Here is an 18,199-nt window from a genome sequence, read left to right on the forward strand (position 1 = left end):
TACAAATGAACTCTAATATCTTGCTTAAGGGATATCCTGTCTATACATGCATAGGAAAATAAGGAATCTCTAAATCAGGCACACGATTCTGGCATGGAGGTCTATAATCCAGACCTGGTGCCTTTGGAATCCTCAAGTGTCATTCGCAATGATGACTGATGCAACTTCAAAACAAAACAAAATAAATGAAAGCCCAAATGTATCTATTGGTAAAAACTCTTTCTGTTCTTGGGAATATGCATTTTTAAGTAATGATAATCTAAGGGAAAAGAGACCTTTAGGAAGGAAACGGAAAATACAAAATTGTAGCAGAACCTATGTTAGAGTTGAACTGAAGTGCTCTTGCCAGTGTTGACATGATAATAAAATCAATGCTACTGAATGTAGCATTATACTGCTAATCTGAGACACATTAGTAGCAAGTGTTCCCATTATTAATTTATATTTGACCTTTGAATGATACTGGATTTAACAGTCCAAGTCCTGTAACTGTCCTTATCTGACATGCTGATATTTACTGTATCCCTATATATTGGTAACAGGTGTACTTTATTGTAATTACAGAGATGCATTCTCCTGCCTCTCCACCACTATGACAGTTACTTCACAAATACAGTCTTCATTTCATAATAAGATTGAAGAGAGTAAAGTGGGAACCAAACACAAACAGCTTTTCCCCCTTATTTAAAGAGCAGACAATAAATTAGCTTAACTGTATGGATGATAATGAATCAATATAATAGAGTATAATTTTCAATTAATCTTTTGGAAGGTGGTTTTTTGATGCCAGAGATGGTAATTTTTTGAGGCATAAATACTGGACTTGTGCATTGCAATTATGGTAATGAAAAAATGATTTTATAACATTTTCAAATGGTCTAGGGGAGTGAGCCCAGTAAAGAATGACAGCTTGGTGGAATGTGTGTCGTGTGAATTGTCTCTATCAATCTTTGTAACCTTATTGTACATCACCTTCATTAAACTGTGAAACACGGGGGACTCAAGAAGCTCCAGTGATATAGGCCTTTATTAACCAATGCGCTGTGCTGTCATTATGTGCAAAAGGGCATAATACGTTTTAAGATGACAGCAAACATTAATGATTCAAAAAATGAAAGCTGCCTACACTAGCTGCTGTTCATAATATTTTAAACTGGTATTGGTGATCCCCATAGCTAATGCAGCTCGTGCAGGACTCCTGCATATTGCCCCACAGAGACACAGAAGAAATACCAGTTGGTCAGTTTTAACCTGCAACTCATCCATTTGCTTTACAATTAAGTACTGAGATCTAACCTTTTTTCCTCTAAAAGAATCCACTGCTGTAAATTAATCGGCTCTGATGCTTACTTAAAATGACTGCAGGAACTCCAGTGATTAAAATAAATCTTCAATATTTCCATATAATCTGGTTCCTCAATCAGCTCCGAGCAGTATCAGGAATAATACATGATGGAAAAATGAAGCTACAGCAGCTGAGACCCACACTGTAAGCCAGACAACAACCCACAGGATACTCCAGCTACTCAGAGACAATTAGGACTTTGGAGCCACTTACAGCCTTGACTCATAATAGCTACAGGACACATAAATTATCCATATCTATTCCCCTTTACCAAGAAAACCAAACAAGATAAGAACAATTATACTCCATAAACAAAATCTACCAAATCCAGAACGAGCTCCTAGCACTGGAGAACATGATAAAAAAGAGTTAAGACCCGTACATGCCTCCCTAGATAGGAAAAAATTCTTTCACTGGAGTGTCCTGGCAAAATGATTTTCCTTCTAGATATGTATCTCGTCCCCACATGGATATCTTATTTAACTGAATCACGTGTACCATTTTTATCCTCCCCTTTTACCCCATGTGCCCCCAGTTGCCCATAGGAAGCACTTGGAGCTCTCCTCCCTAATTCATTGTTACAGGTTTACTTCCTCTGTGTAATTAACCCTGTTTGGGGTTCAACGCACCAGAATCCACGGAAAGTTTCCCGTTTCACAAGTTGTCAAAAGTTTGCGATAACATTCCACTGCACCGAATGCAGCCATGAAAAAATCCTCACATCTCAAACTACATGTTAGTCAATCCATATTTCGGGGACCTGCTTCCTCCCCCTGCCTCCAAAACCTCATGGTTGATTTCTAGTATTATCATTTATTTTTACACAAGCAGCAACAGCAACTCAGCTGCACCGGCGGTGGCAGCAGAGGCATGGGGGGTGGGGGGAGGCGGAGGCAGCGACAGTGGCGGGCGGTGGCAGCAGCACAAGCAGCAGCAGCAGCACCACCACCACCAGCAGCTTTAGCAGCAGCAGTAGTAGCAGCAGCAGCAGCAGCGATGGCAGCGGCAGCATTAGCACACACAATCCCTGCATAAAGTCTTTTGCTTCAGTCTGTTGTCTCTTGCTTGTACAGTGAGATTTAACCATTTGTTGCACTACCACGATTTGCTGAGAACCTTGTGCTTTGGATTTTTGTTTGTTCGCAAAAATCTTTCCACAACATGTATAAATAAGAAGAAAGTGGCATCTCTGTTTCAAATTCTGGTCGAAAACATCCGAAAAAGCACAGCAGGACACTGTTCAGGTTTTTGTGAGTTGTTCAGCTGGTAAATGGGGGCGGGAGGGAATCCTGAACAGGGTGCAAAGAAACCTCAATTTTCAAATATTCATTTAAATTTTAATCTTAATCGCATTATAAATAGAAATGGCATTTTTCCAACCAGGCCACTAAATGCCACTGGAAAGACTTCAGACTGATTCATATCAATATCTTAAAGCATAAATATTGCATATGACTGGAAAGAGAGCCAAAGGCACATGAAAATAGTTTCCAACTGCAAGAGATACTGATGACAGCAGCTAAGCTTTGATTTGCTCAAGGCATCTGAGAGTAACCTTAAAATAGCAAACTTATTGGAGTTAAGATAAGATTTAGACTTGCTTCCAAAATCTCCTGCCCGATTTACTTTTATACTTATCCTCATAAAAACCTCCCCTTCTACAGAATACTTGCGTCCAATTTAAGGCTCTACATTGTCTGCAATGCACAGCTCGGCTCAGCTCAGCTCAGCTCACCTCTATGTCACTCCATACAGAGTCCTGGTTGCACATGTCCCACGCCATCCAGCTTCTGAATGACGGCAGTAAAGCTTTTTAAACTACAATCCACAGTGACACACAGAGCATACACTCATGCAGGCAACTAGCCCCTTACTGAGAGTGAACTGAAGGCACCTGTCTTACTACTGTTGCCAGTCACATGACAAAGCTATTAAAAAGTAGGCTGGGCTGTCACTCACCCAGCCTTCCTCCTCTTGTGCAGCCTGCTGCTAAAACTCGTGACGTCACTCAAAGGCAGACCTCTGTCTCAGTGAAGTAAAGGTTTAAAAAAAAAAGAAAAAGGGAAAAAAAACCAACTCTCGGACTTTTTGAGGCTTCATAGCACCACGCTGTGATTAAAACCAGCCTTTAATGCCACATCTCTTAAAAGGAGTCTTTGCCATTTAATAATGAAAGTCCTCTACAATCTTTTAAAAATTTATTCTGCCTTCCCAAAGCAAGTAAATGACAAAGCCCCGTTTTATTGCAAATGAAGGAGTAACTGATTGTAGTTGAACTGCGTGCTTTTGATTTTTATTCTGACACTTCTAGGTGGGCTAGGCACTGGGTAAGTTCTGGCTTTTAATTTTGACTGCTGTCATAGTATTGCATAAAAAAGTTAGTATGTGATGCAATTTTATTAACTGCCTAACTTTCTTGTTTGAATCACAGCACAGGACATTTCTGATTTTTTAAATAAACAAGATTTTCTGTATATATTAAGAGATACACAAAAATCTCTAGTAAAAAAAAAAATGCTTGTCTCCTGGGCACGAATAAAATGCCAAGGCTTCAAAGCAGTCCTGCTGTTTGGTCTGCTCCATATAAGGAGATCAGGCACACGACCCAACACAAACCAACAGCATCTCCCCTTTCAGGTCCCTCCTAATTATTTCCACTTCTTTTCTAATCTCCTTGAAAACAAGTGTTATTAAATCCAACTGCTGCTGTCCTGCCCAGAATTGCTCAGATTCTTTCAGTATCTTCATAATAAGTATTTTTTCCTCCAAAAGTGCCCCAGGGTACATTTGTGAATAAACACTTTATTCCAAACCCTCTGACCTGGGTGGTACCAGTTTCAATTTGAAAAGGGAATGCCCATGTTGTAAGGTGAAAGCACCAACACATTATTAACAGATTTTTTTTTTCTTCAGCTCTCTACAGCTCATGTCCCTGAGACAATGAGGGCTGCTGCAGGTGCACCTGTTTTCTGATGACACTACATACTGAATACATAACAAACTCAAGGTACCAAGCATCACTAAAATATATTTCCCATAACAGAAAAAGGCTCTACCTTAACCCCTTCCAACTATTTTCCAGTGTGTATGCCATTTTCATCTCCTGCAAAATACAGAAAAACTGAGAGATGGCTATAATACTTATATTAGAACACTATACTTTTTTTTAATTCTTCAACTATTTTACTTAATATGACATAATCAATGCTTTGCCAAATTAGAAACAATTTAAAATTAACAAAGTATAAATTTTAAATCCTGCACAATAACTGTGGCTGCCTTTGCTAACTCTGGCATTGTCTCCTGTCCAAGAAACAGTTATCTGTAGTGATTTACTAATATGTACTGTAAACTTAAAAATAGCTTAATGCTGAGATGAGAAAGAAAAATAAACAGTTCTTAGGATAGTTTATTTTTTCTACTGAATATAATTATTTTTTACTTTGATAATATCTGCAATAAGCAACAAGTAAATTCTTGGATAATGTAACCATTTTGACAGCTTAACATTGTTAGGCTTAAAAATGACTCCAAACTTTCAGTTGTTTAAAAAAAAATAACCAAGTACATTCCATTGGCACATATTTTTATGCACATATGTGGAAATAAGATTTTAGTTTTATTTTTTTAAATAAAAAATACTACAATACTGTGATTTATAAAAAGTATTTATGAAAGCAATTAAAGATCTCTCTTTGCTATTTTATCCAAAGATACTCTCTTTTTCTTCCCAATTATATTCATATTTAATGATAAAATTGCAGTAAATTATTAAGATTTGGGGCAAAGATCATTGACTCTACCTTCAACTCAGCCAACTGTGAAATAATATTAGTCATCTGACCTATAGAAATAAAGTCACTGTTTATTAATTATTATCAGTTGATCCTTCTTGGCAGTCTCCTCTAATGTTTCTTAACAGTACAGAATCTATCATATTGCTTTTAATGTTCTCGTCACATCTTTTATAAAAATTCATTTGGTTTTTAATATTCCATATCAACATTTCAGACACCATGACCACAATGTAGAGTCATACCTCCCACCCCCAGGAAGTGGAGTTATTGTTTTTTGTTTGTTGATATTTAAATTCTAGTACTATTTTTTCCAATAAAAGCAACTTAAATGATAGACAAAATCTTTTAACCAAAAGTAGTTTCAGGGAAGTTTGAAGAGGTGGAGAAACATAGAATTCTTAAATTATAGCATCGTGTCTTTTTCTCCTATAAACTCTTTTATAAATGAAAATTTATTACAAGCAATTTACTCAAGCTAATTGGACTAGTTTCTACCATTAAAGTTTTTTTTTTTAATCAAAAACTACAACTCTAGTGTAGAATCACTCATTATTGATATTTAGGATTTGGTTAACTCTTCTGATTGAATTTCTTCTTCCTTCACTATGTGTTTATTGTATTCTCAAGGCAATTTATATTTGCTGCTTTTTCTTCCTTGATTTTCCTGATTCCTATTACTTTACTTTTTTCTCTCTGCCTTCCATACATTGTTAATGATGTCATCCCCACTATCCCAGGATTCCTTCCTAGTACCTTTCCACACCTCTTCATTAAATACCTGAAATTGTCATATTCCACTCAATAAAATTTTACTGAGAGCCTTCTTTGTGTGCCTAGGATTATGCTAGGTGATGGGGGTCGAATAAGAGCCAGAAAAGCACATTACTGATTACCTACTCTCAAGGGTACTTTTGATATTTGAGAAAAGACATATAAAACAATTAGATATGAAACATTACTCAATATTACATGAATCAATATCCAGCATCCTTTTCTGTTACTTAAAACACACCCTTTTTAGTACAAGGTCCTTGCACTGATAGACTATTCACTCCCAATTTAATCTGGCTTTATCTTAATAATGAAAGTAGGCATTTATTGATATCTGATCTTAGTCATATAGAATATGGACCTAGATACAAATCTTAATTTTATTTCTCACAACTCTATTGCCTAACTTCCTTCCCCATATCTACAAATGTTGTGGAGCTTGGACTCTTTATTGCCAAAATTCTTAAAAACAAAAAGAGACAATCAAATGTATCTATGAATTATGTACATTTTGGCACACAAACTGGACCTGGTTCTGAAAATAAGACTTCTGAAAAACTGTTCACTTCCTAATGATTTTAGTATTCAAAAATAATCTATTAACAATCCATTAGAAAACATCTCATTATTAGCATTTCTAGCAAATAAATTTGACCATAGTAATTTTTGAGATTTTTTTCCACTCCCCATATATAGACTTTCCCCACCTCTGACATTTTATGGAATCTTAAGTTGGAAGGAATCTCAGAGTCATACCAGTCTGACCTATATTAGAAAAAAATGGAACAAAAATCAACATGCAACATATCCAGGATTGTACTGTTCAAGAAAGCCTATTGTTAAATATAATGTTAAATCTTCTATATAAGCATCTAGATCCCAATAATTTCAAAATGCTACAAATTAGAACTTGATTTGTTATTTTGCTGATGATATAAACTTAAGAAAGTGAAAGTGATAGAGAACATGTTGATAATGCATAATAAACTTCAAATGGGGTTGTGCTTACATTTGGAAGGGGGTGGCAATTCTTAAACATTTACCTGCATGCCCTTGCACATACATGCCAAACTAGCTTTAAAAATTTCCAGAGGTGAAGAATGTGCTACTTTCCATAGCAATCATTATCTCAGGATGACCAAAGTATCATGAATTAAAGAAGGAAGGCCTTTAGAGGCCATATAATCCAATCCACTAATATTACAGAGGAAGAACCCAAGTCTAGAGTGACTTGTCCAAGGTTACATAGGTAGCATCAGAGATTCTCTCATTGCAGAACCAATGTGTTTTCCATTGTATGGAATAAAAGAGCCTATTCTTCTTAATTTATCTACATCAAGCATAACTTTACCTCTGAAACTTCCACACATTGGTACTATTGCTTCCATCTGAGGCTAAAAATTAATCAAATTATATTCTCTTTTCTACATGATGGTCATTCATGTATTAACTGAACAGAATTATTATGCCCTTAGCTACAAAGATATTCTCTTCTACATAAGATGTGGAACTCAGAATTGAACATTATATCTGAAATGACGTCTTACCTCATATTATGGTGCTACTGTCAACCTAAATAGTATTGGATTCCAGGGCTTCCCTAATATATGCAAAACTATATCTTTTTTTTTGGCCCTGATGTAACATTATTGATGCATTGAGATTGAATGCTACTTAACCCCCAATTTCTTTTTAAAAAGGAAAAACTGTCTAACCATATGATGCTAAAAGCAAAACTATTTTTCCCAATTGTTGAAAAAATGAAATCCATTTTTATATCATTACTGTATGTATATGAGAGAAAAAACAATGGAGGAAATGCCTCAATATAGAATCCAATTTTTCTATCAGCTTCTGTTGTCACATATGAAAATGACTAAAATTTTATGGTGAAAATTTTGGTCTTTAAACTGGTTAAAAAGTATAGGCATTACCGTAAATTGAAAAATGGCAATCTTTCCAAAAACATTTGGAAAGTCTTTCTTGTAAGAATAGCAATTTTATAACAAGCCAAAGATGTTACCTCCTGGCCAATGACATCCTGACCAAAGGTAACAAATTAACCTATATCCCTGGGAGTTCTACCTTTTAGGAGCTGTTAGGTTATCACGAAAACTGGAACTGGCATAACAAATATATATTTTAAATTTTAAATCACAATTAGTATTATACTTGATTGATAAAACTCTCCTCTTTCAGTACTTGAGAATGGACTACTTCAATAATCCTTCAAAGCAGAGTCAACCAAGTGGACAGTTGCAGAGTACAGGGCACAAAGTACCCGAACCTTTAAATACTCTAAAATCAAATCTCATTTTACATAAAACTGCTATAGTAAAGTCAATGTGAATGAAGTATTTTTGAGAAATGGAACAGAGAAGTCAGTGGACAGCTTTAGTACCTTCTAGCAATTTTTTAAAAAATAGACTAGAGATGACAGACAGCCTTACCAACACATTTCTCATCTTCAAATAAAACCTTCCTCCGACACAGCTCTATGAAACTGAGTCAGCTTTTTTTCCCCCTCCTCCTTTGGGGCTCAAGATCTGTACTTTTTTCATATTAAAACAAATAGATTTTCTTGAGTTATAGTCACTTGACCCAATACTAACAATATAAGTATTGTGCTTAACATATACAAAACATAAAAAGATATATTATAATTTGGAATTTTACATAGCATCTGCTAAAGAGGCATGAATGGGTTCTGATGCAGTGGCAAATAGCAGCACTGGCTGGGGAATAAAGAGATCTGGATTCTAGACCTGTCTCTGTCACTTGATTTCAGAAGTCACAGGTTCTTTATGCCTCAATTTCCTCATCTAGAAAAGGATGTGTTTTAAACATGTGATTTCCAAAGCCCTTAGAACTCTATTATTATTCTATGAACCTATGCTTTAAAGCACTTCCATTTAACTTCAATTCAATAAACCCAATATACAGTCAAAATAAGAAAATGATTTAATACTATGCTTACAAATATACATTAAAATTTCTGGCATGAAATATGAACTCACAAAAACAGTTTAAAAAAGTTAATATTTTTTTGGTAATTTTTCTTTTCTTTGAGATATATAAAAAGTATTCCTGCACAATTTTTTTGCCTACAGAAACTGAGAAAAAGTTGTTATCTACGGTAAGGAGATATATTCAAAGGTCAAACAGTAACTTAAGCTCCAATTCTGAGCCTGAGTCTAATCTTACAACTTCTTTGTTTGAAAGGGAAAAATTGCTTATTTTCACACTATTCCCACAGTAACAAAACATGGCTGAATATTCTACCAAAGATCTAAATTTATTTAACTAGACCAAACCTTAGTATGTTTCTTATTTCTTCCCAGGTGATTTGTTAGCTTTTGCATTTTACTCTCAACAGGACTAAAATTTAATAGCAAAGTAGAAAAATAATATACACAAATTCCCTATTGCCTTAAAAATAGTTAAATGGAAATTAATTCCAATTTACATAAAGATTCAAGCCAGATTTGCTTTTTGGACCTAACTAGTCCTTAGATTTGGGGAAGTAGTATAGTATCAAAAGAAAACTCTGCCTATAAATCTTATTTGGTTCTAGACCAATTTCTATTCTTTAAAAAATATTATTGGATATTGAGTGTAAATAGTCTGTAACTGAAAAGCTAGGTTTTAAAATGACATATATACAAACAGTCTTCATATTAGAAGTGTCACCCCTTTCCCATCACTGCCATGAGGGCAGATGTGAAAATATTACAAGTTCAAAAGTAAAAGTGGAGAGATTGTGAAAAGAGAAAAAGAACTGCTCTGAAGACTGACTCTTCCCTTTTCAAAATGTTCTTCCTTCATATTGTATAAACTTTTTAATAACTACTGTTGCCTACAATTTTACTAGTTACCAAACTACATTTTTAAAATACAAATAATACTTGGAGATTTGTAGGAATATTGGTACTTTACAGGCTATTGAAAATTACTAGGCTTGCCTTCTTTCTAAGAAGCCACTACTAAAAGAATGACAGTATTTATTTATTGGATTGGAAGTATGAGGAGTGGTTAAGAGAAGGTAGCAGCAGTTTGGAAGTGAAGCAATCCTGCACAGGATATCACAGTGGAGTACTTAGGACCGAATGAGCATACTGATTATGGACACCAGGAGGTAAGAGAAAGGGATAGAAAATGGTAGTGAAAAGATGACAAGGAAAAATGGTGGCCTATTTCTAAGTTTTGCCTGGAGACGATTCTGTACCCAGTGTGATTACCTTTTTCTTCATCCTTGTACCATCCAGTTCTCTGCTTCCTGGAAACTATCATTCAAAGGAGCATCCTATAAAGCTTACTACCAGTTAAAATATATGTTTTTGCATGAGAAAATGTATTCCAAGATCTAATCAATCCATGTAGAAGACATACTCTTAGAAAACAGACATTTTCAAAGATGCCTATATATACCTTCAAACTTTAAAGCTGTTCTGACACTAGCAAAGAACAACCTGCTGATCAGTATAGTCTTCCAGTATAGCCTTCCAGTATAGGCTGCCTATCACCCATATCTGAAAATTCTGTCTGTCTTCACATCAATTGAATTTCTTTGATTTGTTGTACAGATGAAGCATTTTCAAAAATTCTTGGGCAAACAAATAAGTCTCTGTGTCTTTGATCTATCTCAGATGAACTTACCAGGGATGGTAAAATGAAAAGAACATTGAACAACTAAAAAATTGGCAGCTTAGACTTTGAACTCTACTCATTAGCTGTCTGACTCTTGGAAAGTGTTTCTTTGGTAAAAAAATCTTTGAGAATAAGAATTATTTGCTTTTCATCCAGGACTCAGTGATCCTGAAATAATAGTCACACATAGGAGGTGCTCAATACATACTTGGTGAATTGAAAAATTGCTCAAACTCTCCAGATTTTGGTTTCCTCATATGTCAAATCAAAGTTTGGACTGGAAGCCTTCAACAATTCTTTCCAGCTTTAAAAGTCAATGATTCATCTGTCTCAAGTGAGGTCAATTTCTTTTCTTAAAATAAGTTTTTATTGATGTATTTTGTTTTTAAACATCACCTTAGTTTTCCCCAGGATTCCTACCTTATTCCTTGCAGAGAGCTCTCTCATATAACAAATAGTATTTTTAAAGGCGAAAAGAGAGAAAACCCTCAGCATAATAGATCAATATATCAAAAAAGTAAGAAAATAAACTCAATGTACAACAATTGTGGAATGGATCTATCCCTTCTCATATCTCTTATTTTGAGCCATGCTTGTTCTTTGTAATTTTGCAACATCCATTTTAAATTTTTTTGTGGCTGTTCTTTCTGTTTAAATTGTTCAAGTCACTGTGCATACTGTTTTTTCCCCAACCTGTTCATTTTTCTCTGTACTGGGTAATGTAAATCTTTTCCAAGCTTTCTGTATTCATCACATTTGTCACTTTTCCCAGCACAGTAATATTCCATAATATTCATGTGCCACAATTTGTTTAGTCATTTCCCAAGCAACTGGTACTGGGCTTTGAGGATCAAGTGAAATAATCTATTTAAAAATCTGTTAAGCACTATCTAAATATCAGTTATTCATATTAAAGCAACCTTCTCAATGAAGCATTTGCTTATACCAGTTCCCTGTCCATACAGTTAATTTTTAGTGAACACAGTTATTATTCCTGATGTAAATGTTTGAATATAAGATAGAGCAAGGATACCCATTATTACCTCTTTTATTCAATATTGTACTAGAAACACTAGCAGTAACGATTACAGAAGAAAAAGAAATTGAAGGTATTAAAGTAGGCAGTAAGGAGACTAAATAAAGTATCACTCTTTGCAGATGATATGATGGTCTACTTAAAGAATCCTAGAGAATCAACTAAAAGACTAGTGAAAATAATTAACAACGTTAGTAAAGTTGCAGGATACAAAATAAACCCACATAAATCATCAGCATTTCTATATATTTCCAACAAAACTCAGCAGCAGGAGTTAGAAAGAGAAACTGCATTTAAAATCACTCTAGATAACATAAAATATTTAGGAATCAATCTAAAAAAACAACACAGGAATTATATGAACACAACTACAAACCACTTAAAAAAAAACCTAGATCTAAACAATTGGAAAAACATTAACTGTTCCTGGGTAGGATGAGCTAATTTAAAAAAAATGAGAATCCTACCCAAATTAATCTACTTATTCAGTGCCATACCTATCAACCTACTGAAAAAATTTTAATAGAATTAAAAAATATATAAAAAATTTCATCTGGAAGATCAAGAGATCAAGAATATCAAAGGAAATAATGGAAAAAAATGTGAAGGATGGGGACCTAGCAGTACCAGATCTTAAACTGTACTAAAAAGCAGAATCATCAAAACAATATGGTAATGGCTAAGACACATAAGGGTGGATCAATAGAATAGACTAGGGGTAAATTACCTCAGTAATGTCTGATAAACCCCCAAACCTCAGCTTTTGGGACAAGAACTCACTCTTTGACAAAAACTGCTAGGAAAATTGGAAAACAGTATCGGAGAGATTAGGTTTATATCAATATCTCACACCTTATACCAAGAGAAATTCAAAATGGGTAAATGACTTAAATATAAAGATTAAAATCATAAATAAATTATACAAACATAGAATAATCTACTTGTCAGGAAAGGAAGGAATTTAAGACCAAGCAAAAGATAGTGAACACTGCAAAATATAAAATAAATTACTTTGATTATATCAAATTAAACAAAACCAATGCAACCAAAATTAGAAGGAAAACAGCAAACTGGGAGAACATTTTTATAACTAAACTCTATGGCAAAGGTTTAATTTCCCAAATATATAAGGAACTAAGTCAAATCTACAAAAAATAAAGCTATTCTCCAATCCACAAATGGGCAAGGGACATGAATAGGCAGTTTTAATAGGATGAAATCCAAACTATCAATAAGTACATGAAAAAGTGTTCTACATCCCTCCTGATTAGAGAAATGTAAATTAAAACAACTCTGAGGTACTACCTTACACCTAGCAGATTGGCCAATATGACAGCAAAGGAAACAAATGTTAGAAGAGATGCCGTAAAATTGGGACAGTAATACACTGCTGGTGAAGTTGTGAATTGGTCTAACCATTCTGGAGGGCAATTTGGAACTTTGCACAGAGGGCTTTAAATGCATGCCTGACCTTTGATCTAGCCAAACCACTGCTGGGTTTGTACCCCAAAGAGATAATAAGTACATTCATAGCTGCACTTTCTGTGGTGGCAAAAATTTGGAAATTCTGGGGGTATCCATCAATTGAGGAATGGCTGAATAAATTATGGTATATGTTTGGTGATGGAATATTACTATGCTAAAAGAAATAATGAATTGGAGGAATTCCATGTGAACTGGAAAGACCACCAGGAATTGATGTGGAGTGAAAGGAGCAGAACCAGGAGAACATTGTACACAGAGAAGGATACACTTTTCCACAATCAAATGTAATGGACTTTTCTACCAGTAGCAATGTGATGACCCAGGACAATTCAGAGGAACTTATGAAACACTATCCACATCAAGAGAAAGAATTGTGGAACCAGAAATGCATTAGAAAAATATATGATTGGGGGCAGTTGGGTGGCTCAGTGGATTGAGAGCCAGGTCTAGAAATGGGAAGTCTTGGGTTCCAATCTAGCCTTAAACACTTGCTAGCTGTGTGACTCTGGGCAAGTTACTTAACCCCTATTGCCTAACCCTTACTGCTCTTCTGCCTTAGAACCAACACATAGTATTGATTTTAAGACAGAAGGAAAGGGTTTAAAAATACACACAGACACACACACACATACACACAGATAGATAGATAGATAGATAGATAGATAGATAGATAGATAGATAGATAGATAGATAGATAAATAGATAGATAAAGCTATGATCAATCACGTAGCGCGATAGGGGATGTGATTAGGGTTTTGATGTTAAAAGATTACTGCAAATATGAATAACATGGAAATGGGTTTTGAACAATGATACATGAATAACCCAGTGGATTCTTGTTGGCTTTGGGAGGGTGATGAAAACGGAGAGGGGGGAATCATGAATCATGTAACCATGGGAAAATATTCTAAGTAAAATTTTTAAAAAACTGTAAGATAGGATTAAAATCTTATTATTTCAAAACATCTGGTCTTGTTTAGGAAGGAGAAAAGGTTAAAATAAAGAGGGTCTTGAATTCAGATTTATGAATAAAGACAAGGTGGGAAATTAAGATAAATGTAAACAAAATCCAGTTTTAACACTATAGTAAGATCACTCCTTTAAAATGGAATTCATTAACAATAGTTAAGAAGCATTTTTAATGGTCTACCATGTGCAGAATAATATAACAATAGAATGACTTCTGTCAATTTTACTAAGGAGAGATCATCATCCCAGTTTTGACAATCTAAATTGGAGAGAATAAGGAATGAGGGACAGTACTAAACTAAGAAAATTTCATGAGATTTTTAAGAGGAGAAAGTGTTTAAATCAAGACTGTTTCCATGGGAGAGATTACTCCCAGTGGGAATTTTAGGGCAAAGTATTATGGAGGCACACCTGGATCTGATTCATTTTGTCACACATAAAATATTTATCAAAATATGGTCATGTATGTGCTTTGATTGTGTCAAACAGTGCATTCTTTACGGGCTTTTGTAGGAAACTGAATCACAGCTGACACACACAGAGTATGTCACTAAGAAAACTCTTTGGAGATGAAGCACTAGAAGCAATATAGGAAGTGGCTAAGAAGGATATATGTGTCTACCTTTAGGAGAAACTACTAGGAAGCACCAAAGAAAAACTGCTTTGTTTGGCATTTAGAGCTCTTCATGACCTCTTCCTAGCTTTCTGGTCTTGTTATACTCTATGATCCTGCCTCATTGGCTTACTTGTACTTCCTTAGACATGACACAGTAGTGTCTCTACTACAGGGCTGTCTCTCAGCCCTGGCATAGGCTGCCCTCTCTGTTCCAACTTGTAGCTTCTCTGGCTTCTTTCAAGACTCAAATCAAATACACATTTCTGTAGGAGGGTGTTCCTGGAGCCCCTAACTGTGCTGACATCTTTGCTTTCAGATTATCTACATCTGTTCTGAATGTATTTAATATATACTGAATTCAGCACATACTGAATTCAGTATATACTAAACATACTTCCCTTATTAGAATGTATGTTCAATGATGACAGGAACTGGTTTTGCCTTTCTTTCCATTTCCAGATTTTATCACAGTGCAGGCAATGTGCTTAATGAATGTTTGTTGTTGACTGATTTCACAGCTCAGAAAGATACAACTTGCGAAAAGACATCCAAAACTCTGTAGTTATAATTTTTCTTTAAATAGAGGGGTATAAATATTAAGAAGTACATTTTAAAAAATTAATTTAAAAATAAATGGAGGTCCCTTGTCCTGGGAAAAAATGAAAATATAAGAAAATATTTCCCAAATCTCCCCAGATTTCCCAAACCTAAAATGATAAAAAAAAAACAAAGGTGAAGAGAACAAAGTTTTAAACAAAGGAGCTATAATAATCTTTTAAGTAACAAGTTTTTGACTTTCTTCCACTTGTCTTATTTCAACTGCATTTCAAAAATTCCATCTTTTCAAAATGAAATCTGTTGACCATTGGAGACAACTTTTTATAATCTGCTTTGGTAGATCCATTCCAATGAAAAGTACCTAAAATAGAAAGAAGCTAACCTTTTACACATTGACACAGACTGCATCAAGGGAACGTAAGCTTTCAGAGCCTTCCTGTGGGTATTTTCAGCTTGTGTGCTCTTTGTCTCCTCTATTACATTAGCCAGCATTGCATACTGTGTAAAAACCCAGGATAGGAACTGTGGGTTGTGGGAGGCATACTCAGCTGATAGGAAGTACAAGCAGCTAGACTCTTTAAAGCTATATTTCCCCTTTACTCTTTGGCAAGAAATGAAACCTAGAGAAAACGATGGCAAATGATTTCTTGAAGACTATAATGTAAATGATTAACAAGCTTAATTAAACTATTCTACTTATAGCAGCAAGAGTATCTGGTGGGTAGTGTTTTATGTTTCAAAAGTATAGATGAGAAAGACGGATGCTGTGGATAAGAGGGAAAAGGAGAAGGAGATGGGGAAATTATCTCCCATAAAAGAAGAGCACAAAGAAGATCTTTTATAATGGAGAGCAAGATGGTGGAGGGCATGCAATGCTTGAACCTCACTCACATCTAAGTTGTTTCAAAGAGTGAAAAAATATATACCTACTCAATCGATTTTATCCAATAGAGAAATAAGGAACAAGAAAAATGAAATGAGAATGACTAAAGGGAAAAAAGATAAAAGAAAGCAGTAGAGTGAGAGGCAAAACAGACTTCATAGAAGGTACAAGATAAAAAGAAAGATAAATATAAGAAAGCAGGATGGAGAGAAATACAAATTGAGCAGTTATAACTATGAATGTGAATGGGAAGAATTCACCCACAAAATGTAAACATGTAGCAAAATAGATGGGAAACCAGAATCTAACAATATGTTGTTTATAAGAAAAATTTGAATTATTTACTTATTTTTAAGGATTTTTCCATGGTTACATGATTCTTGTTCTCTCCCTCTCCCCCTCCCAGAGCTGACAAGCAATTCCACTGGGTTACGTATGTATAAGAGAAACACTTGAAATAGAGAGATATAGACAAATTTAAAATAAGAGCCTGGAGCAAAATTTGTCATGCATCACCTAAAGTAAGAAAAAAAAGAGGTAACAATTTATGATCTTAGACAAAGCAAAAACAAAAACAAACCTAATTAAAATAAGCAAGGAAACTGCATCTTGAAGGAAAAAAAACAAACAATTAAGTAATATAAATACTAAACATATATGCAAACAAATAGCCTAGAACCCAAATTCTTTTGGGAAAACTTAAATGATTTATAGAAACAAATAGACAAAACTATACAAAAGTAGGAGTTCTCAACTTTTCCCAACCCGAGCTAGACAAATCTAATACTAAAATAAAGGAGAAATAAAGAAGATAAATAGAACCTTAGAAAAGTTATCTATAACAGACCTCTAGAAAAAAACTGAAAGATAATAGAAAAGAGTATACCTTTATTGTCAGTTGTACATGGCACCACTGTATAAAGTGACCATGTATTAGGATATAAAAACCTCACAAACAAATATAGAAAAACAAAAATGTTAAATGTACCCTTTTCAGAGCACAATGTAACAAAAATTACATTCAATAAAAGATCATGAAATTATAGATTGAAGGTTAATTGGAAACTAAACAATATAATCTTAAATAATGCCTAGATCAAAAAATAAATCATAGATATAATCAATATTTTTAAGAGAATGACAACAACTAGAAAACATTCCAAACTGTGTGGAATGCCAATGTAGTCTAAAAAAGAAAATTTAAATCTAAATGCATATATCATAAAAGAAAGAAAGAACAGAATAATGAACTTGGCCTGCAACTAAAAAAATCAAATTTTAATCCCAAATTAAGCATAAAAATGGAAATCCTAAAAGTCAAAGGAGAGATTAATAAAATTGAAAATAAGACAATTGTTAAATTTATACATAAAATGTAAAAAAATTAATAGATAAAGCATTGGTTCATTTAGTTTATGAAAAAAGAAAACAACTTAACCAGTATCAAAAATTAAGACAGAATGTAAATGAATGAAATGTAATTCAATGAAAATGAAATCAATGCAATTTTAGGAGTTATTTTGCCCAATTATATACCAGAAAGCTAATAATCTCAACAAAATGGATGAATAATTACAGAAATAGAAAATGCCTATATTAATAGAAGAGGAACAAGAATGCTTAAATTATTCTATTTTAGAAAAAGAAATTAAATAAACCATCAATGAGCTCTCTAAGAAAAATCTTTAGTACCACATTATTTACAATGTATAAGGAACAATCGTGAATATTAATCGTAATATTATATAAATTCTGTGAAAAAATAGGTAAAGAATGAATCCTACAAAATTTATTTTATGACACAATTATGGTTTTGATACGTAAACCAGAGAGAACAAAAAGCAGAAAGTAAGCTACAGATTTTTTTTTTCCATATGGGATATTGATGGGAAACATTTAAATTAAATACTAGATAGGAGATCACAGTAATATATCACAAAGATCATACACTGTGATTGCCTGTGATTTATACCAGGAGTAGAGGAGTTCAATATTAGGGAAACTATCAGCATAATTGAGCATATTAAACGCAAAAACAACAAAATCATTTTATTATATCAATAGATACAGAAAAAGCATTTGACAGTATGCG

The 18,199-nt window shown here is 34.1% G+C and overlaps 1 protein-coding gene across 5 annotated transcripts in view; it reads right to left on the bottom strand.

Annotated features, from left to right (window-relative positions):
• The window catches only part of PPARGC1A (PPARG coactivator 1 alpha), an 800,952-nt gene that overhangs the window by 141,852 nt on the left and 640,901 nt on the right, over window positions 1–18,199 (bottom strand). Inside the window, exon 1 of one of the 5 annotated variants that reach the window (XM_001362678.3) lies at window positions 3,081–3,356. The exons of the other annotated variants lie outside the window; for them this stretch is intronic. Coding sequence (XP_001362715.1) covers window positions 3,081–3,128 — 48 coding nt within the window. The 5' untranslated portion in view covers window positions 3,129–3,356. Of the gene's footprint in view, window positions 1–3,080; window positions 3,357–18,199 lie in introns of those variants that run through there. 5 annotated transcript variants of the gene reach the window in all.

The sequence above is a fragment of the Monodelphis domestica genome, chromosome 6 (assembly GCF_027887165.1).
Source record: "Monodelphis domestica isolate mMonDom1 chromosome 6, mMonDom1.pri, whole genome shotgun sequence".
In the NCBI taxonomy this organism is placed as follows: domain Eukaryota; kingdom Metazoa; phylum Chordata; class Mammalia; order Didelphimorphia; family Didelphidae; genus Monodelphis; species Monodelphis domestica.